This window comes from Nansenia antarctica, assembly GCF_963989245.1.
Source record: "Nansenia antarctica genome assembly, chromosome: 9".
Lineage (NCBI taxonomy): Eukaryota > Metazoa > Chordata > Actinopteri > Argentiniformes > Microstomatidae > Nansenia > Nansenia antarctica.
In genome coordinates this window covers 30,240,472-30,262,971 of record NC_137679.1, presented here as the reverse complement: position 1 = coordinate 30,262,971, position 22,500 = coordinate 30,240,472, and the positions used below count along the sequence as shown (strand labels likewise).

The window sequence follows — 22,500 nt, the reverse complement described above, 5'->3', positions numbered from 1 at the left end:
CAACGTACCTATGGGGTTGTCATCTGGACCAAACACCTGCCCAATAGCATGGCAGAGCTGCGTGAACGCCTCTGAAACACAAACACAGAGTATACGTATGAACACAACGGAATATGATCGACGACAACCAGAGTTGATCACCGTAATCCAGCGGGAGTTCTCATCACATGATCAAAACCGTGACACAACAGCAGCCAAGTCTAGCCTCGACCCCCAAAGCCCTTATCACCTGGAGCATAACACACAGCACGAGAGACGCTGTGAGTGACACTGAAAACGACACAGTACAGGAGATCAGAACCAACGTCTCCTCGTACTGAGCGGACTGTAGTGTGAAAAACTAAAGTTGGTACCCACCTTCATCCTTGCCCGGGCAGATCTCGCAGGGGTCTCCCCAGCCCTGGCCTGGCATGGCGCTGCAGCAGCAGTCTCCCTTGGTGTTGTTGAGGGGCTTTGGGGCCAGGCAGCGGCCGCTCTCAAACTTAGTGTAGCAGTAGTTGACCCGGACATCTATGGAGATGGCAGAGTAGAGGAGGGGGGGGGGGGGGGTTATAGAAGGACATCTATAGAGATGGCAGAGTAGAGGAGGGGGGGGGGGGGGGGGTTATAGAAGGACATCTATGGAGATGGCAGAGTAGAGGAGGGGGGGGGGGGGGTTATAGAAGGACATCTATAGAGATGGCACAGTAGAGGAGGGGGGGGGGGGGGTTATAGAAGGACATCTATGGAGATGGCACAGTAAAGGAGGAGGGGGGGTTATAGAAGGACATCTATAGAGATGGCACAGTAGAGGAGGGGGGGGGGTTATAGAAGGACATCTATAGAGATGGCACAGTAGAGGAGGGGGGGTTATAGAAGGACATCTATAGAGATGGCACAGTAGAGGAGGGGGGGGGGTTATAGAAGGACATCTATGGAGATGGCACAGTAGAGGAGGGGGGGTTATAGAAGGACATCTATAGAGATGGCACAGTAGAGGAGGGGGGGGGTTATAGAAGGACATCTATAGAGATGGCACAGTAGAGGAGGGGGGGGGTTATAGAAGGACATCTATGGAGATGGCACAGTAAAGGAGGGGGGGGGTTATAGAAGGACATCTATGGAGATGGCACAGTAGAGGAGGGGGGGGGGGTTATAGAAGGACATCTATAGAGATGGCACAGTAGAGGAGGGGGGGGTTATAGAAGGACATCTATAGAGATGGCACAGTAGAGGAGGGGGGGGGTTATAGAAGGACATCTATGGAGATGGCACAGTAGAGGAGGAGGGGGGGTTATAGAAGGACATCTATGGAGATGGCACAGTAGAGGAGGGGGGGGTTATAGAAGGACATCTATGGAGATGGCACAGTAGAGGAGGGGGGGGGGTTATAGAAGGACATCTATGGAGATGGCACAGTAGAGGAGGAGGGGAGTTATAGAAGGACATCTATGGAGATGGCACAGTAAAGGAGGGGGGGGGGTTATAGAAGGACATCTATAGAGATGGCACAGTAAAGGAGGGGGGGGGGTTATAGAAGGACATCTATGGAGATGGCACAGTAAAGGAGGGGGGGGGTTATAGAAGGACATCTATAGAGATGGCACAGTAAAGGAGGGGGGGGGTTATAGAAGGACATCTATGGAGATGGCACAGTAGAGGAGGGGGGGGGGTTATAGAAGGACATCTATAGAGATGGCACAGTAGAGGAGGGGGGGGGTTATAGAAGGACATCTATGGAGATGGCACAGTAAAGGAGGGGGGGGGGGTTATAGAAGGACATCTATAGAGATGGCACAGTAGAGGAGGGGGGGTTATAGAAGGACATCTATAGAGATGGCACAGTAGAGGAGGGGGGGGGTTATAGAAGGACATCTATAGAGATGGCACAGTAGAGGAGGGGGGGGGTTATAGAAGGACATCTATAGAGATGGCACAGTAAAGGAGGGGGGGGGTTATAGAAGGACATCTATAGAGATGGCACAGTAGAGGAGGGGGGGGGGGGTTATAGAAGGACATCTATGGAGATGGCACAGTAGAGGAGGGGGGGGGTTATAGAAGGACATCTATAGAGATGGCACAGTAAAGGAGGGGGGGGGTTATAGAAGGACATCTATAGAGATGGCACAGTAGAGGAGGGGGGGGGTTATAGAAGGACATCTATAGAGATGGCACAGTAAAGGAGGGGGGGGGTTATAGAAGGACATCTATAGAGATGGCACAGTAAAGGAGGGGGGGTTATAGAACGACATCTATGGAGATGGCACAGTAAAGGAGGGGGGGGGTTATAGAAGGACATCTATAGAGATGGCACAGTAGAGGAGGGGGGGGGTTATAGAAGGACATCTATGGAGATGGCACAGTAGAGGAGGGGGGGGGGTTATAGAACGACATCTATGGAGATGGCACAGTAGAGGAGGGGGGGGTTATAGAAGGACATCTATAGAGATGGCACAGTAAAGGAGGGGGGGGGTTATAGAAGGACATCTATAGAGATGGCACAGTAAAGGAGGGGGGGGGTTATAGAAGGACATCTATGGAGATGGCACAGTAAAGGAGGGGGGGGGTTATAGAAGGACATCTATGGAGATGGCACAGTAAAGGAGGGGGGGTTATAGAAGGACATCTATGGAGATGGCACAGTAGAGGAGGGGGGGGTTATAGAAGGACATCTATGGAGATGGCACAGTAGAGGAGGGGGGTTATAGAAGGACATCTATAGAGATGGCACAGTAAAGGAGGGGGGGTTATAGAAGGACATCTATGGAGATGGCACAGTAAAGGAGGGGGGGTTATAGAAGGACATCTATGGAGATGGCACAGTAAAGGAGGGGGGGTTATAGAAGGACATCTATGGAGATGGCACAGTAGAGGAGGGGGGGGGGTTATAGAAGGACATCTATGGAGATGGCACAGTAAAGGAGGGGGGGGGGTTATAGAAGGACATCTATGGAGATGGCAGAGTAGAGGAGGGGGGGGTTATAGAAGGACATCTATGGAGATGGCACAGTAAAGGAGGGGGGGGGGTTATAGAAGGACATCTATGGAGATGGCAGAGTAGAGGAGGGGGGGGGTTATAGAAGGACATCTATGGAGATGGCAGAGTAGAGGGGGGGGGTTATAGAAGCACATCTATGGAGATGGCACAGTAAAGGAGGGGGGGGGTTATAGAAGGACATCTATGGAGATGGCACAGTAAAGGAGGGGGGCGGTTATAGAAGGACATCTATGGAGATGGCACAGTAAAGGAGGGGGGGGGTTATAGAAGGACATCTATGGAGATGGCAGAGTAGAGGAGGAGGGGGGTTATAGAAGGACATCTATGGAAATGGCACAGTAGAGGAGGGGGGGGGGGGGTTATAGAAGGTGGACAAATATGTTTTTTTTTCCTGGAAGAGCACAGTGTCCAGAGCAAAGGTCAGATTGTATTTTTTTTACTGAATTATCACATAATCAGACCATATCTAAACTACTTGGCAGAGTCAACCAAAGTCAACCAAAACGAGAGAGAGAGAGAGAGAGAGAGAGAGAGAGAGAGAGAGAGAGAGAGAGAGAGAGAGAGAGAGAGAGAGAGAGAGATGTTGGCTGTCCATGCCCAGTGGTTGACAGTGCCAGGCAGCTGCCAGGCTCCCTCTCTTGTTCCGATGAGAACTGTGTTATTCCTCCTGGCCTCAGCCATTGGTCTGTAATGAGAAGCACATGGCCATACCCCGGCCCTGCACCCCTAGTGCTGGCCTTCCCCTCACTCAACACAAATAAGCTATCTGACCACCATATATCATCACACACACACACACACACACACTCCTGGCTCAGAAGCATAGATCACATGCACGTGCGCACACACATACACACACACACACACACACACACACACACACACACACACACACCTGGCACTGCAATGAAAATGTCAGAGAGTGTCTTGTTACTTTCCTCCGTGAAACTGATTTGTCAGCTTTTCTGAACCAGTGAGATTTATGTGCTCTGATCCGGACTCCCCTGTGTACAGCTGTGTGTGTGTGTGTGTGTGTGTGTGTGTGTGTGTGTGTGTGTGTGTGTGTGTGTGTGTGCTTTAATTTATAAAGCCTTAGCCCTCTTTCTCTGTCCAGCTTCCCTTTTCCATGATGCCCTCCACCCTTCCCAATTCCTCCACCCAAACCCCATCCTCCTCTCTCCCCCTCCCCTCCATCCACCCTTCCTTCCCCCCTTCCCTCCAGCTGCAGGAGAGAAAAGAAAAGAAAGAATTGTAAACTGCTCCTCTAAACTGATGATGTCATCATTTTAGTGTTTGAAGGGGAACTCCCTATCATGGTTCTGAATACTCGTCCACCGACCCACCCACCCAGCACACACAGACACACACAATCGCACACACACTCACACGCACACGCACTCGCACACACACGCGCACACACACACACACACACACACACACACACACACACACACACACACACACACACACACACCCTGTGCTCTGAGGAAATGGAAAAGTGATCTGTTCAGAGCCACCCTTGGCCTCAGCCAGGCAGCAGAAACAGCAGAAACAGCTGGAACACTGTGTGTTGTTCTACAGTCCAGAAAGGGAACAGAACAGAACCCCACTCTGGAACGCGCACACACACACACACACACACACACACACACACACAGACACAGACACAGACACAGACACACACACACACACACACACACACACACACACACACACACTCACCAAGACATCTGCGTCCTGAGGAGGAAAGCTGGAAGCCTTCGGGACACGTGCAGGTGAAGCTGCCCTCAGTGTTGGAGCAGGTTCCAAGCCGACAGATATCTGGAGTCTGAGAACACTCGTCAATATCTGGAACACACACACACACATACACACACAAACACACACACACACACACACACACACACACCATCAGTCACATCCCAACCCTGTATTAACACACATCCCAGGAGGAGGTCTAGCCTAGAGCCGGGTTTTACAACTACACACCCTTAGTTAGTACCAAAAAAGGGTTGTTCATTGCTCCCTGTAGGGGAAGCCTTGGTGCCATCTACAACCCTCTTGGGTTCCATGTTGAACTCTTAGCACAAAGGGTTCTACATGGAACCCAGAAGGGTTCTTCAAAGGGTTCCCCTACAGTTAAAATCTGACTCTACTCTAAACCATTCCTACACTTGGCCCTAACCAAAAATTGTATCCTGTAGCAATGGTTGGGCCAATGTCTGTCTATTCCATTGGTTAGGGCCAATGTCTGCCTATTATGATGGTTAGGGCCAATGTTTGCCTATTACGATGGTTAGGGTCAATGTCTGCCTATTATGATGGTTAGGGTCAATGTCTGCCTATTCGGTTGTTAAGTCTGACGTCAAACGTGACGTTTAGCAATTTCCGGGTCCAAACCAGAAATTCCTTGCACCATCGTACCAGTGTACTACAGCGGTAGAATGACAGTTCAATCGTTTTTTAGACTCGGATCTATTCATACAACAAGGGACACAGCACTTTCCCATTTTCCCATATTTGTCAGCGTCTTTGAGCCTCGGAAAAGCGCTATATAAATATAATGAATTATTATTATTACTGAGGCATTTCGAAGACAGCGCCTCAGCCAACTTTGGAGCCGGAAACACGTCACGACTTAACAACCGAATTATGATGGTTAGGGCCAATGTCTGCCTATTATGATGGTTAGGGCCAATGTCTGCCTATTACGATCGTTAGGGCCAATGTCTGCCTATTACGATGGTTAGGGCCAATGTCTGCCTATTACGATGGTTAGGGCCAATGTCTGCCTATTCTTAGGGGTCAGGAAGGACGGACAATAATCTAAAATGGCTTCCTGATTCCAAATGGAATGTCCATACTACAATTACCAGCTGCTGCTTCTGCTTCCCAAGAAAGCATAATCTACCATGGAGCAGGAATGTAGAGAAGCCTAGAACATATCTCTTCATCAGTCGAACTGTATAAACAAACTGAGTGGTCTGTGTTGGCTTGTCTGATGTGTGCAAGTAGGAGAGGATATGTGTGTGTGTGTGTGTGTGTGTGTGTGTGTGTGTGTGTGTATGTATGTGAGTGCGTGTGCGCCAGGGACAGCTGGTTGAAGTAGAACTCAGCTTTTATACTGTAGTTTTCCTGTCGACCTCAGCAAGGACAATGTGCATGTGTGTGTGTGTGTGTGTGTGTGTGTGTGTGTGTGTGTGTGTGTGAGAACAGGTGTTCCTCTCTAAATGACTGGATTCAGTTCTGTCAGTAAAATCCCTGACATCAACTGAATCTGATTCTCATGTGCTTGGGACCATAGAAATGCTATTCCTGAGAGAGTGTTTCTGAATGACAATGTACTGTACTACACTTAGGCGGTGATGAGTGAGTGTTGGTGAGTGTTACCTTCGCAGGTCTCGTCCTGGATGTAATAGCCAGGGGGGCAGATACACCTGTAGGAGCCGTCCAGATTCTGACAGGTCCCCGGACCGCAAGTCCCAGGATTCACTGCACACTCATTGATGTCTGAGAGAGAGGACACATCAGGACGACCTTAGACATACAGTACGTTTCATAAAAATGGGAAAAAAAGCTACTAAAGGAAGAGATAAAAGAGAAAAGGAAAAAAGTGATATAGGGAAGAGAGGGAGATAGAGGGTTGCGAAGAGAGAGGGAGACAGTTCCTCACCAACACACATCCTGCCGTCAGCCGTCAGTTCGTAGCCGTCGCGACACACACACACGAAGGAGCCGATGTTGTTGATGCAGTTCCCGTTCCTACACAGTCCTCTCTGGTTGGTGCACTCATCAGTGTCTGACAGCAACAGAAACACAACATGTCAGAGACACACACACTATCTCTCTCTCTCTCTTTCTCACACACTATCTGAAAACACAATCTCTCTCTCTCTCACACACACTATCTGAAAACACAATCTCTCTCTCTCTCTCTCTCTCTCTCTCTCTCTCTCTCTCTCACACACACACACAGTCTGAAAACAGAATCACACTCACGCGCACACACACGCTCACACACACACACACGCACACACACACACACACACACACACACACACACACACACACACTCACTCACCTATGCAGTCGTTGTTGTGTGAGAGCTGGAAGCCAGGGTAGCAGAGACAGTTGTAGGAGCCCACCGTGTTCTTACATGTCCCATTCCCACACGGCTGTCTCTCACACTCGTCCACATCTGAAACCACAAGACAACGTCACCACAACGTCACCAATACCACTCTATCAAGGTGCAGGACAGGAGAGAGAGCTCTAGACTCACCGATACACATGGAGAGGTCCGACGTTGCTTTGAACCCGTTGGGGCAGATGCAGCGGTAGCTTCCCAAGGTGTCGATGCACTGACCTGGGCTACATATCCCAGGGTTCTCTATGCACTCGTTACGATCTGCAGAGGGACAGGAGGAGGAGAAGGGAGAGAAGACAGAGAAGAAGAGGAAAAGAGGGAAATATTAACAAGGATTCAGGACAGTTGTCACCATAACAGGCACGCACTCACGCACGCACACACACTCCGTAGTGTAAGTGACGCAGGTCCAGGTTCAGTTAAGGCCTGTGTGACTGTGACTCATTACAACCACTCTGCATTCACTCAGTTACCCTACTGTTGCTGTGACTCATGTCATTACCCCGCTAGCATTGTGTTCCTCTGCACATAAAAGCAGGAAGAAAAACAGGATACTGGAAATCTCAGAGTCCATATCACTCTGCTGTCCAGCCCTTTCTCTCAGAAGTAACCCGGGGGAGTTTTACGGTCTGTAAACAACAGGCTATAATCCCCAGTACCCCCCTCACCCTTCTAGAAATGCGTAAGATATGCAGCACCCCGATACACATGTCTTGCATACTCACATTATCACTTCACTAACTACTAAGTGCAACAGCATGGAAGTATGCATTCCTACCTCCCCCCCCATGGGTGCAACAGTCTGGTTCTGCTTTAGCCCATTCCCTTTCTATTGGGCTTGACAACGGAACAAAAATGTTTCGCGCATGACAACATTTTGTTTGGCATGACAACGACAAAGGGCTTGGCAGAAACAAACTGGTATAGTACCCAGGCTGGGGTTCATGAAGGAGACATATGGCTACATTAGCATTGTGTAGTGGATGGCTAGGTTAGCATTGTGTAGTGGATGGCTAGGTTAGCATTGTGTAGTGGAATGTTAGGTTAGCATTGTGTAGTGGATAGTTAAGTTAGCATTGTGTAGTGGATGGCTAGGTTAGCATTGGGTTCAAATCCAGTTTTTATTGGACCATGTTTACACATTCTACTCCCTTTAGGTTCCCCCTGGGCTAGTGTGCTGGTGAGGACTCAGCTTCGGACAAGGCCCTAGGTGTCATGACTCTGTGGTTGAGTGGAGATTTAAGGCGTTTCCTGTTGTGTCTGTTCGTTGTCCTTCCTGTCTACACCACATAGAAGGTTCTGGCAAAGGACAGAACCATACAGAACTGCCCAAGGAGCCAATCAGAGAGGTTGGCAGCCGTGGCTTTGTGTCATAACAGATGAGATAGAGTTAGAGTTCAAATTAGAGCTAGATTTAGAGTTATGGTGTTCTTACCCAGACACTGTCCAGTGGGGGTGAATCGGTAGCCCGGTTTGCACTCGCAACGGAAACTTCCAGGTGTGTTCAAACACGCAGCGTTCTGTTGGCACACTGGCCCGTTCTGACATTCATCAATATCTGAGAAAGAGAGAGGAGGGGAGAGAAAGAGAGAGAGAGAGTTACATCTCATTCACATACTGTAGCTATAAATCTGATGGCTTAAGTTTGAATCTTACAATTCGTATAATACTTTATTCATCTTGAATGTTACTTACACTGGTTAAACGAATGAACTGACAAAAATAATAACCTAAAGTAGGAATTATGACCACACAACAGAGAGTGTATAAACTGGACCCCAGTTCGAGCCAATCCCTGCCAGCCTTACCTTCGCAGATGAGCAGCTTGTCATTGTAGAGGAAGCCCATTGGACACTCACACCTGAAGCTGCCAATCATGTTGATGCACACACCGTTCTCACACACTCCTGGGATGTCCCTGCACTCGTCAATGTCTGGAACACCACACACAAACAAACAAGCATACACACACACACACACACACAGTCCTCTTAATACAGCACTTTTAACATAACAATATATTTTTTTTAAACATAGGATCCAATTGTAACAAATGCAAACAAACAGGATATTTATTAGCACTTACCAGTGACCAGTCCAGTGTAAATATCGATGTAATACCCTGGTGTCTCACTGCCACACAGGGTTGCAAACTCATCTGGGGGAGAGATGGAAGGCTTGAATGTTATAATTTAATAAAAACATTACTGGAATGTAGCCTCTGGTACTTGTGTGACTAATGTGTGTGTGTGTGTGTGTGTGTGTGTGTGTGTGTGTGTGTCTGTGTGTGTGTGTGCATGTGTGTGTGTGTGTGTGTGTGTGCGTATGTGTGTGTCTCTGTGTGTGTGTGTGTGTGTGTGTGTGTGTGTGTGTGTGTGTACTCACTTGTGCTGGGTACAGGGCACTGTTCACAGGGTTTGTTCCAGGCACGGCCGATGTTGTAGGAGCAGCAGCACATCTTCTTGGTCATGTTGAAGGTCAGCTCTCCGTCACACGTCCCGTTGTCTGAGTAGAAGTTCCTGTAGCAGAAGCTCTTCCTCATGTCTAAATGTGTGTGTGTGTGTGTGTGTGTGTGTGTGTGTGTGTGTGTGTGTGTGTGTGTGTGCGTGCGTGCGCATGCGTCCGTGTGTGTGTGTGTGGAGGGGAATGAAAGACACCCGTAAATTGTCATGCAACAGTATCTAACACACTCTCATGTCATGTATCACACACTACCTTCACGATTATTCCAAAACATATTTCTGTGCATCTTACTGTACTTCGTCTCTCAGTGGACTATCAGCACCACAGTTATTATGACCAGTCACCTCACATCTTCCCCATCTTCAGTCGGAGACTGAAGACCCATCTCTTCAGGCTACACCTTAACTGTCCCTCCTGAGACACTTACTACCCCCTGTACTGTTTCTCTGTGTCATAAAAAAAATGAATTTCCTTCTTCTAGCACAACGACTGCCAATGGCCCCAGACCTGAGCATAGATATCTTTTTCCTGCTATGACTAGTGGATAGATGCTTCTAGTCTAATGTACTGATTGTAAGTCGCTTTGGAATAAGGTGTCTGCTAAATGCCAAAAATGTAAATGTTACGTAAATGAAGCATGCGCACATACCCATACAGTTGTTTCCTCCGTTGACCTGCATGTAGTCTACAGGGCAGATACAGGTGTAGTTCCCTATGGTGTTGTAACACTGGCCAGGACCACAGATGCCAGGGCGATCACACTCATTCACATCTGGAAAGGGGTTGTGTTATTCACAGGTTGAAAACAGGTTGGGAAACTAGATTATTGATTATCTATCAATGAGTAAATGGGATGCAATTCTGAATGTCACTCAAAGATCTCTTTAGTTCTGGCAATACTGATGTATTTCATGCTGCGAATAATACAGATTGAATTGACCAGTACTTCATTTAGAGACATGCTTCAGCCGTAAGCCCTCCAGCCCAGCAGAAACTAAGTGTTGACAAGAAACTTTTGTTCCCTAGTCAAGAGTTAGTAGCCTCGAGAACCGATGGTTCTCGAGCCTAATGGCCCATAGGAGCAGGAGCTTATCTCTTGTTTCAGTAGCGTGAGGCAGCTTGATGTACAAGTACATCCCCCTGGACATGACGCTGGTATGCCGCAGGGTCTTACCCCCAATCCAACTCTTAATGCTGAGTGCCAAGCAGGGACGCATCAGGTACCATTTATTCATAGTCTTTGGTATGACTCGGCCGGGGATCGAACTCACAACCTCACAATATCACGGTGGACACTCTAACCGCAAGGCCACTGAGCTGGTAAGAAACACACCCTAATTAAAAAGCTATTAGCTATATAACCCCCCCTCCTCCTCTGTCTTTCTCCCCCTCTCTTTCTTCCAGTCCCTCCATACCTCTCTCTCTTTCTCTATACCCCACCCATCTCCACCCGCCCTCTCTCCCTCTCATCCTTCTCTCTCTCTCCCTTCTCTCCCTGCATCAATCTCTCCCTCCCTCCCTCCCTCCCTCCCTCTCTGCCCAGCCCCTCTCTCTCTCTATTCCCCTTCTTCAACCCCCCTCTCTCCCTCTCATCCCCCTCTCTCTCCCAGGCCTGTCTCTGGTAGACTCAGTGTTCTTCCCTGAGGGTTAAGGTTCGGGTTAGTTGACCACATCAGAGGCGCAGTGACAGGGTGTCCCTCTGGACACAGTTAAGGAGACTTTGTCCTGCGTTGTGTTGTGTTAGGAGAAACGGCAACCAGAGCAACCAGTCAATGAGCTGCAGCCTAACTTCAGGACAATAAGTTCTAGAGACCAGCATTCTCCTCTCTCTCTCCTCTCTCTCTCCTCTCTCTTCTGTTTCCTCTCTTCTCTTGCTTCCTTTGTCCTCAGAAAACCTCACCGGCTGGACTCAATTTCCTCTCCACCTTAATGTCTCTCCGTGCAAGGGCCAAACTGGGAGAGGTCTTGTGTGTGAGGGTGTGTATGTGTGTGTCTGTCTGTGTGTGTTGTGGGTAATGGGTAGTGTGTGCCGTACCTTCGCAGACTCTGGTCTCCTCGTTGAGTGTGAAGCCTTTGGGGCACTCGCACTGGAAGCTGCCAAACGTGTTGATGCAGTGTCCTCCCTGGCAGAGACCTGGCAGCTCCTGACACTCGTTAATGTCTGCCACCGAGAGAGGAGAAACACTCAGTACACTGTGTGTGTGTGTGTGTGTGTGTGTGTGTGTGTGTGTGTGGGTGTGTGAGACATCCTCATGTCTGACCTTCCAGTATGACGGTGATGGGGTTGGGTCTGAAGCCCTCTCCTCCTGGACACAGAGTTTTGTACTCGGCTGCAAGACACACACACACACACACACACACACACACACACACACACACACACACACACACAATTATCATCACACATCACACATCATATTAAACAACACAATAGAAGTATAGAACACACAAATAACATGGATGCATATCTAGTGTAGTGCATATCTTGATGTGGATGTCAGCAGTGCTGGCCAGACTGACTCACAGGAGTTGAGAGGGGGGCAGTTTTCACAAGGCGTGCCCCAGGCTTGGCCCAGAGAGCAGCAGCAGGAAGCCTTGGACACCCCTACTCCGATCTCGTTGGAACAGTCCAAGCTCTCGGACGCGTCCCCTCGCGAACGAACGTCCAGGTAGCAGTTTCCAGATCGAGTGTCTAAAGGAGTGACACACACACACACACACACACACGTTATGCACTAGCCAGGTCACTATGCCTGTATTGAGCACCTGAGTTCAATACAAGCGTAGTGGTAATTGGTACACCAATTACCTTTAACAACAAACAATAACAATGGAGCACATCTTACCGACACAGCCCACGCGGGTGGGGTTGAGCTCAAAGTCAGGAAGGCAGTTACAGATATAGCTGCCAGGGGTGTTGACACACAGCCCACTGATACAGGTGGTGGGGTCCGCACACTCGTTTATATCTGAGAGAGGGAGGGACATAGAGAGAAAGAGAGAGATAGGGTGAAAGAGAGAGAGAGAGGGGAAAGAGAGTGAGATGAGCAATAATGTCCTGGAGACATCATTATTGCCTCAGCTATTGTGGTAACCTTACTCAAATACTTTCAATTACTAATCAATAAAACAATTCAGGAAACCGGAGCAGTTGATAGATAGATAGACTTTATTTGTCATTGCTACAGTACAGGTACCAAACAACGAAATTTAGGAGGGGAGGCTCCCCTGGTGTTTAGGAAAGGAAAAAGAAACACATTTTAGAAAAAGCATAGATGCATAAAATCACAAGAAGGTAAGGAGCTGGTTTACATCAATAGAGGCTATGTACACAATCCACTGTACTATACTGCACAGATAGTCAACTAGGGTTGTCATATTTCACAAGAAAGTATTTTTTCACATTATTTTAAAGTGTCACAGTTTGCAGGCTTGAAAATGTACATGTTTGTGCCTCAGCACTAGCTGCCATACAATCCGTCCGGACTGTCCTGGGCCCAGAACTTAGGCCTTTTCTGTGTTCAGGGCCTTGATGGCCCTGTGGTAGAAGCTGTCCTTCAGTCTGTTTGTCTTAGCGGCCGGGGTCCTGTACCTCCTGTTCGAGGGCAGCTTGACAAAGTGTTCGTGCCCAGGGTGGGTCGGGTCCTTGGAGATCTTGGAGGCCCTCCTGAGACAGCGTGTTTTGTACAGCTCCTCCAGAGAGGGGAGGGGGGCGCCGGTGATCTTCTGTGCTGTTCTCACGACTCTCTGTAGCTCGCTTCTCTCCGCTGCCGTGCAGCTGTGGAACCAGTTGGAGATGCCGAAGGTGAGGATGCTCTCCACTGCGCCGTGGTAGAAGGCCACCAGCATCTCCTTCTTGCTGTGTTGTTTCTTGAGGCATCTCAGGGTGTATAGCCGCTGTTGTGCCCTCTTGATGGTGCCTTTAGTGTTGTCCTTCCAGGCCAGGTCATCCCGCATGTTGTGTCCCAGGAATCGGAGGTTTGAGACTATCTCCACGCTCTCTCCGTCGATGAGCAGGGGCAGGATCTCAGACTTTTTCCTCCTGAAGTCTACGATGAATTCCTGGGTCTTTGACTTGTTTAGCAGCAGGTTGTTAACCTTGCACAGCTTGCTCAATTGCTCTACCTCATCCCTGTACGCCGCCTCGTCCCCCCCCGAGATACATCCCACCACGGTGGTGTCGTCTGCAAACTTTACGATGTAGTTGCTGGGGTGGATGGGGGTGAAGTCGTGGGTGTAGAGGTTGTAGAGGATGGGGCTTAGCACGCAGCCCTGGGGTGACCCAGTGCTGAGGCTGAGGGCTGTGGAGGTGTGGGGGCCCACCCGCACCCTCTGGGGGCGGTCGGTCAGGAAGTCCTTGATCCACGCACATATAGAGTGTGATAGACCCAGGTCTAGTAGTTTGGTCACTAGCCTGTCTGGAAGGATGGTGTTAAAGGCGGAGCTGAAGTCCACGAAGAGCAGTCTCGCGTAGCTGTTTCCCCTCTCCAGGTGGGATAGAGTGGCGTGGAGAGTCGTCGCTATGGCGTCCTCTGTGGACCTGTGGGCTCTGTAGGCGAACTGGTATGGATGATCATCACAGAGAAAGACCCTTTATTGTAGTGAGTACAATGCAGAGCCGACGTCAGTTCATGAAGAGAGGTCCTGAGCACTCCTGAAAGCCTCACATTTATACAGGTTGGTAAGGCCTCTTCAATCCTTCCCAGGATCCTCTGCGCAGAGAGATCTCAAAAGGTGCATTTACATTGTTTCCAGTTTCTGGATGTTCCAGACAGACAATGAGAATGCAAAAGCCAGTACTGGCGGAGCTGGTCTCCATTGCCTCAGGTGTACTATGCTGCTGATTTGCTCAGACATAACCCTTCAGTTCCTGTGCCTCAAAGGTAATTTCAATATATACAATCTTAACACAATTGAAACTTTACAATGTATATTTTATCCTCCAAAGGACATCCACCATACAATCATCATTATTCATATTATGAACCATCACTCCCAATGACCACATGGCTGGGGTGGAGAGGAGCAGTCTCTCTTTCCATCCCTCCATCCTTCCGTCTCAAGGGAGAGAGGGATCATTCCAGACAAAGGAATACTGTGTAAAGTATGTGGTCAGTAGTGTTATCTGTGTAAAGTATGTGGTCAGTAGTGTTATCTGTGTAAAGTGTGTGGTCAGTAGTGTTATCTGTGTAAAGTATGTGGTCAGTAGTGTTATCTGTGTAAAGTATGTGGTCAGTAGTGTTATCTGTGTAAAGTGTGTGGTCAGTAGTGTCACCTGTGTAAAGTATGTGGTCAGTAGTGTCACCTGTGTAAAGTATGTGGTCAGTAGTGAAAACAGTCAAGTTCATGGAAAATAAGCTTACTTCTCCTCGTCTACCTGTCTCTATGGTATTTGGCGACATTGTTGTCACTGATAAGCCTTGCATGGCCTCGCTCTTCAATCACCACTTTGTGAACTCAACCCATATTCTTTCTGCTCCGGCCCCCAATATTGCCTCACCACACACTCCTTCTTCCCCATCCAGCGTCCCCGGCTTCTCCTTTCAACCAGTGTTGGTCTCAGTCCTGGATGAACTCACTAAGCTGGATCCAAACAAGTCTGCTGCTCTATGACGGGCTTGATCCTGTGTTTCTAAAAACATTTATTTCTTTCACGACTCACATTAATAACCTTCAGGCCAAAGTCAAAGCTAGATTGGGCTTCCTGTTTCGCAACAAGGCATCCTTCACGCATTCTGCTAAACACTACTCACTACTGCGATCTCTACAAACTGGTGGAATGTTTGTTTTTATTGTTGCTGGGGCTTCTTGGTCAGTTCATTATTGTAAATGAGAATTAGCTCTCAATTGATTTTATCTGGTAAAATAAAGGTAAAATAAACCTTTATTTATTATTTATGTTATTGTTATGTTATTACCTGTGCAGAGTCTGTGGTGTGTGTTACCTGTGTAAAGAGCTATGCTGGTGCAGTGACCTCAGTTACCTGCGCAGGTCGGTGGTCAGTTTGTGTTCAGTAGTGTTACCTGTGTAACGTTTGTGGTGTATGTTACTTGTGCAGAGAGGGCTAGGGTTAGGTGGGTGTAGTCAACCCTGTTACCTGTGCAGTTGCCTCCACTCCTGTCCAGTTCGTAACCGATGCTACATTCACACCTGAACAACCCAGGAATGTTCCGGCACCTTCCATTGACACAGATATCAGCAAAGGTACACTCATCTATGTCTGTAAGAGAGGGACAAGAGGAGAGAGAGGGGGGGGGGGGGGGGGGGGGGGGGGGAGTGGAGAGAGGGAGAGAGGGAGACCAGCTGTGAGGGATTAGTAGATCATGGGACGGAGGTGGAAAACGGGCAGACAGACACAGGAAGTGAAGACTGTTTTCACCTCTCTGACGACTGACAGTTCTGGGGCAAAAATGCCAGGACCAAACAGGGGGATATACACACACATACACACACACACACACACACACACACACACACCTACTTACTACTTAGTAGATGGTGCGCACGCACGCACCATCTACTAACACACACACACACACACACACACCATCTACTTACTTCATGCACACACACACACCATCTACTAACTTCACACACACATAAATCTACTGGGGGAAGCAGCCTTTGCAATAGAATGTGGAAGTCTACACATTCATCTTACTCCAGCAGAGCGTTGTCACTGGAAACATTAATCACATTGATCAATGAAGCATAAGAGTAAACACTCATTTCCAAATCCATCCTTTTACAGTACTGTATATCAGATGCATGACAACATGGTGTTGTACTAACATTAGGTCAATGAGGGACTGGAGAGGCTGGACACTTGGGTTAATGATGTAGACCAACTTCAAGTGTGTCTGGGTCACAGACATCATAAAGAAATTAAGTGTCTCAAATCAGATCTCAAATCTGTAATAAAATGTGACTCGGTCTGATGAAAAGGGCCGCATGTTGGCAGTTCTCAAGTCGCACAAATGAGCAAAAAGCTTATGCTAATGTATTTTCAGTTTTTTTTGCATATTATGAAAGTGTTGTGAAAGTGTTATGAAAGTGTTGTAAAGCCCACTCGATATAAAAAATGACAGTTTTAGGATCACTAAATCCTTATAATTTGTGAATTGGACTCTGCCCTAGGCTACTGGGTAAGTGATACATGGCTTGTAAACAAACTTACGTCTTAGGACGTGTTCAAAAGCAAGAACTGTGTGATCATCTAATTATGTCTGTTTTTTGTTTTTTTTATAATTACATTTTTATTAAAATGTTTCCTTTATACAAAGACACAATGAAGCAAAACAATACATTAAAAAAGGGGGAAAATAAAAAATACAATTAAAAAATAAATTAAAACAGCATGTGTGTGTGTCCTTACCCTCGCAGGCCTTGCCGTCGGCGGTAGGGATGAAGCCCATGTCACACTCACAGCGGTAGCCCCCTGGCATGTTTAGGCAGTGGCCACTCTCACACAGGTTACCGTTGTCTGCACACTCATCACTGTCTGTACACACACACCAATACAAACACACACACTTTACAAAACACACACACCAATACAAACACACACACTTTACAAAACACACACACCAATACAAACACACACACTTTACAAAACACACACACCAATACAAACATACACACTTTACACAACACACACACCAATACAAACACACACACTTTACACAACACACACACCAATACAAACACACACACTTTACAAAACACATACACCAATACAAACACACACACTTTACACAACACACACACCAATACAAACACACACACTTTACACAACACACACACCAATACAAACACACACACTTTACACAACACATACACCAATACAAACACACACACTTTACACAATGATCTACTGTATTACATGGATCGTACATGGAAAATAATCATGTGTGTGTGTGTGTGTGACCTGAGCAGTAGAATCCGTCCCCTGAGAAGCCGTCCTTGCAGACACAGCGGTAGGAGCCCATGGTATTCATACAGTCAGCATTGTTGCTGCACAAGTGAGTCCCGTTGGAACACTCATCAAGATCTGAAAACACACACACACACACACACACACAATTAAAGAAATTAAAAACAAAACAAACCTTTTCTTTGGGAGTCCTGTTGCTAAATGATATTAACAATATGAACAATTGATATAAAAGATACAACAGAGCAGTAATTATCTCACATTATCCTCATAGCTGGTCCTACCTGCTCATCACTGATGAAGCTGCTTCTATAACTGGTTCTAGGTCGTGATCGAGGGTCTATAACTGGTTCTAGGTCGTGATCGAGGGCCGTGATCGGGGGTCTTACCTGTGCATTTGACCCCGTCGCCGATCCATCCTGGAGCACAGCTGCATTTGAAGCTGCCTGCCGTGTTGGTGCAGGCGGCGTGTCTGTCACAATTATGGGCTCCAATCTCACACTCATTGATATCTAAGACACACACACACACACACACACACACACACACATAGAAACAGGAGTTAATCATCAGATGAAAATCAGATGAAAATCATCGATCCAGAGGGCCCAGTTGTTCAAAACTTTTAATTTGAATCAGAATTATCCAGATAATTTTTTTCTATCCAGGATCAAATTGAGCTGTCTGACTTCCCCTATAAGACTCATAGTCAGCCAGATAGATCTGATCAGATTAAAAGTTTCGAACAACTGGGCCCAAGTGTTTACCATCCCAACGGTACTTGTGTGTTGTTGTGGGGGTTGATGCTTGGTTATAACATAACCTTGAAAGGAACCATAAACGGGGCTTGTTGTCTCTCTCTCTCTCTCTCTCTCTCTCTCTCTCTCTCTCTCTCTCTCTCTCTCTCTCTCTCTCTCTGTCTCTCTGTCTCTCTCTCTGTCTCTCTCTCTCTCAAACAGAGACTTTCTCTGGAGAATATCTAACTCTCAGACAGCCACAAGCACACAACTCTAACCTCCTCAGAAACACACTCCAACTGGAGCAGAGGCTGGAGAGCCTCCAGAGGCTATGGGACTCCAGTGTTCCAAATGTGTGGGATGTAGGAGAGAGGGGGAAATGGGGGGAGGGGGGGGGGGGGCTTAAAGTTGAAAGGGGGAAAATTCTCTCGCAATTCTCTCTGTCACAATGGTCCAGTCCAAGCCCGACCAGACTGTACTGGAGTTCTCAGAAGTCAGCGGTTCTGGGGGTGTTTTGGGCCAAATGCTGTGTGTTTTGCTTACACACCCACAGGCCCGCAAACACACACAGCTGCTGATATAAACCTTGGTTTCATATTGCTTTTTGTAGCAGAAATGTTACAGACAGAAACCTTTTAAAAATGGTTAATGCTTGGCATGTTTGCAGTCCCAGATGTCAGATTGGAAACATCCATCTCATATGATTTCTATAAAAGTGTGTGGTTATGGCGTGCCAGTGCTAACTATGCATATACGGTAAACAACTGTCCCTTCATTAAAAACCCATTATAAACACATTTCACCCTCTGGTGGACAATGGAATAATTTATTATTAGCTCTAATCATCAAATATCACGCTACAAGCCCCACCCCTGTTAAAACATCCCCAGACACCAATAAATAAGAATAATTAATATCGCTTCAATTAAAGTGTTTTCAGCTCGTAAAAACAAAACGTTCACATCCGTCTCTAGTTCAGAGCGTAACTACTGGTGAAACCACATGTACGTGTAACTAGTGTGTGTGTCGGACGGGGTTCGAACCCTCCTGCATGGAAGACCCAAGCATCTACCATTAGATTAGTCCAAGAGGATATCCTGACAGTTCGAAGGCGACACTTCTGAGTTCACATGTCTCAAGCAGGTCTACCCCTCACGAGAGCATGTTTCCAAACCACCTCCGCTACATCATCCCAGCAGCCATTGGCATCACCTGGGTGGGCCTCGAACCCATGTCCAGATAGCTTGGTCATTGGGTGGTGGCTTGGTTTAACACTGGGAGGAGAAACTGCATGCCTGCCTATTAGAACAAAGGTGCTCATTGATTTGACCAAAAAAGAAAACGCATCTGGAAAACTCTGACCAACACAATACCTGGCCCTGGGCCTGAGAACCTGGGCCTGGGCCTGTCTCTGTGTGTGTGTGTGTGTGTGTGTGTGTGTGTGTGTGTGTGTGTGTGTGTGTGTGTGTGTGTGTGTGTGTGTGTGTGTATCGTAGGCAAGACAGACTGATTCACTCTGTAGAATAGAGGGAAGCCATGCTCCACAAGCTACACATACCTCTCTCTCTCTCTCTCTCTCTCATATCAAGGCAGTAATTCAGAACACTTTCAATTAAAGGAAAGTGCTGTTTCCTCAACCAGTCTGTCTGAGGATAATGAGGAATGGAGATGAAGGTATACATTATCTCATGATGTTGGTGTTAATAAGGGGTTTGGAAGCATGCAGCTCCATTATAGCATGATTATAGGACTATGATAGGCATCTACTGTACATTATACTTCCTATGGGTCCTTTGAAGCTAAGGAGTGCATAAACGCACACACACACGCACACACACGGAAACACGAAAACACACATTAATGAAAACTCGCACACACCACATATACACTCGCCGCTAGGAATGTGGAAACCCCAGTAGTAAAAATGTGAGCAGGAGTCGCAGCATGCAAAATGTGTGTCGCGGGCACAGATCTCGTTCAAATGCAGACAGGGTTTGATTTATAGAGGCGATTGTTTAATAGGGAGGAGTGAATCTAGAGTTTAAACTCTTAACCCCTTACTTGAACCGGAGCACCAACCTTGACTGTTGACCACTACCCTAGCCTAACACCAAGCCACATGTCCTGCTTATCTACCCTAGCCTAACACCAAGCCCCACGTCCTGCTTATCTACCTTAGCTTAACACCAAGCCACATGTCCTGCTTATCTACCCTAGCCTAACACCAAGCCCCACGTCCTGCTTATCTACCTTAGCTTAACACCAAGCCCCACGTCCTGCTTATCTACCCTAGCCTAACACCAAGCCCCACGTCCTGCTTATCTACCTTAGCTTAACACCAAGCCACATGTCCTGCTTATCTACCCTAGCCTAACAACAAGCCCCACGTCCTGCTTATCTACCTTAGCCTAACACCAAGCCCCATGTCCTGCTTATCTACCCTAGCTTAACACCAAGCCCCATGTCCTGCTTATCTACCCTAGCTTAACACCAAGCCCCATGTCCTGCTTATCTACCCTAGCTTAACACCAAGCCCCATGTCCTGCTTATCTACCTTACTTTAACACCAAGCCACATGTCCTGCTTATCTACCTTAGCCTAACACCAAGCCCCACGTCCTGCTTATCTACCCTAGCTTAACACCAAGCCCCATGTCCTGCTTATCTACCCTAGCCTAACACCAAGCCCCACATCCTGCTTATCTACCTTAGCCTAACACCAAGCCCCATGTCCTGCTTATCTACCCTAGCCTAACACCAAGCCCCATGTCCTGCTTATCTACCCTAGCTTAACACCAAGCCCCATGTCCTGCTTATCTACCCTAGCCTAACACCAAGCCCCACATCCTGCTTATCTACCTTAGCCTAACACCAAGCCCCATGTCCTGCTTATCTACCCTAGCCTAACACCAAGCCCCATGTCCTGCTTATCTACCCTAGCCTAACACCAAGCCCCATGTCCTGCTTATCTACCCTAGCTTAACACCAAGCCACATGTCCTGCTTATCTACCCTAGCCTAACACCAAGCCCCATGTCCTGCTTATCTACCCTAGCCTAACACCAAGCCACATGTCCTGCTTATCTACCCTAGCCTAACACCAAGCCACATGTCCTGCTTATCTACCTTAGCCTAACACCAAGCCACATGTCCTGCTTATCTACCTTAGCCTAACACCAAGCCACATGTCCTGCTTATCTACCCTAGCCTAACACCAAGCCACATGTCCTGCTTATCTACCTTAGCCTAACACCAAGCCACATGTCCTGCTTATCTACCCTAGCCTAACACCAAGCCACAGGTCCTGCTTATCTACCCTAGCCTAATACCAAGCCCCATGTCCTGCTTATCTACCCTAGCCTAACACCAAGCCCCATGTCCTGCTCTCCTCTGGGCCTTGTCCCTGTGAGTCATTTACTGCGAAAGGCACTCCCATGCCTGTAAACCCCTTAGTTCAGCTCCCCACCCTGTCTTTGTGACAACAACACACACACACACATATCCACCCAACCACCCGCCCACCATCACACTCACACATCCGCCCAACACACACACACACACACACACACACACACACACACACACACACACACACACACACACACATCCGCCCAACCACCCAACCACCCGCCCACCATCACACTCACTCACACACACACACACACACACACACACACACACACACACACACACACACACACACACACACACCCTGTCTTAATGCACTCAGCACTGTGGTATAAAACAGAAGAATGATTCTCCTGGGTCTGGTCTCTCCAGCTGGATCAGATCTGGGCTTTCAGAACAATGCTTGCTCTAACACACCCACCCGCCCTCAATGTCTTCATCTCCTCAAAGGCTAGAGCAACACTGTCATACAGGCCAACCTCTCCATCGCCACCCTAGTCCCTATGGCCCTGTCCCCTATCTGCTGTAGCCATGGCCAAAACAAGTGCTCTACATTACATAGGGAATCGGGTATCAAAAGAAGTGCACTACATTACATACAGTAGGAAATCGGGTATCAAAAGAAGTGCACTACATTACATACAGTAGGAAATCGGGTATCAAAAGAAGTGCACTACATTACATACAGTAGGAAATAGGATATCAAAAGAAGTACATTACATAGGGAAAACGCTTTCATTTGGGACATAGTCTATATATGGCCAGTCACGATGGCAGCAAGTCAGTTCATTTCTACAAACGTTTGTTGCGATCCTCCTGCCTCCTGAGTGGAGTTA

The 22,500-nt window shown here is 47.7% G+C and overlaps 1 protein-coding gene across 1 annotated transcript in view; it reads right to left on the bottom strand.

Annotated features, from left to right (window-relative positions):
* LOC308165102 (fibrillin-1-like) overlaps nucleotides 1-22,500 on the bottom strand; it is a gene marked incomplete at its 5' end in the record, with an annotated part of 49,845 nt that overhangs the window by 9,007 nt on the left and 18,338 nt on the right. Inside the window, 20 exons of the mRNA XM_080539200.1 lie at nucleotides 9-71; nucleotides 358-510; nucleotides 4,700-4,825; nucleotides 6,368-6,487; nucleotides 6,651-6,776; nucleotides 7,059-7,175; nucleotides 7,260-7,385; nucleotides 8,560-8,682; nucleotides 8,933-9,058; nucleotides 9,211-9,282; nucleotides 9,510-9,668; nucleotides 10,237-10,359; nucleotides 11,623-11,748; nucleotides 11,849-11,917; nucleotides 12,112-12,279; nucleotides 12,434-12,556; nucleotides 15,686-15,808; nucleotides 16,964-17,089; nucleotides 17,516-17,638; nucleotides 17,911-18,033. Of these exons, the coding sequence (XP_080395326.1) occupies nucleotides 9-71; nucleotides 358-510; nucleotides 4,700-4,825; nucleotides 6,368-6,487; nucleotides 6,651-6,776; nucleotides 7,059-7,175; nucleotides 7,260-7,385; nucleotides 8,560-8,682; nucleotides 8,933-9,058; nucleotides 9,211-9,282; nucleotides 9,510-9,668; nucleotides 10,237-10,359; nucleotides 11,623-11,748; nucleotides 11,849-11,917; nucleotides 12,112-12,279; nucleotides 12,434-12,556; nucleotides 15,686-15,808; nucleotides 16,964-17,089; nucleotides 17,516-17,638; nucleotides 17,911-18,033 (2,415 nt within the window). The remainder of the gene's footprint in view (nucleotides 1-8; nucleotides 72-357; nucleotides 511-4,699; nucleotides 4,826-6,367; nucleotides 6,488-6,650; nucleotides 6,777-7,058; nucleotides 7,176-7,259; nucleotides 7,386-8,559; nucleotides 8,683-8,932; nucleotides 9,059-9,210; nucleotides 9,283-9,509; nucleotides 9,669-10,236; nucleotides 10,360-11,622; nucleotides 11,749-11,848; nucleotides 11,918-12,111; nucleotides 12,280-12,433; nucleotides 12,557-15,685; nucleotides 15,809-16,963; nucleotides 17,090-17,515; nucleotides 17,639-17,910; nucleotides 18,034-22,500) is intronic.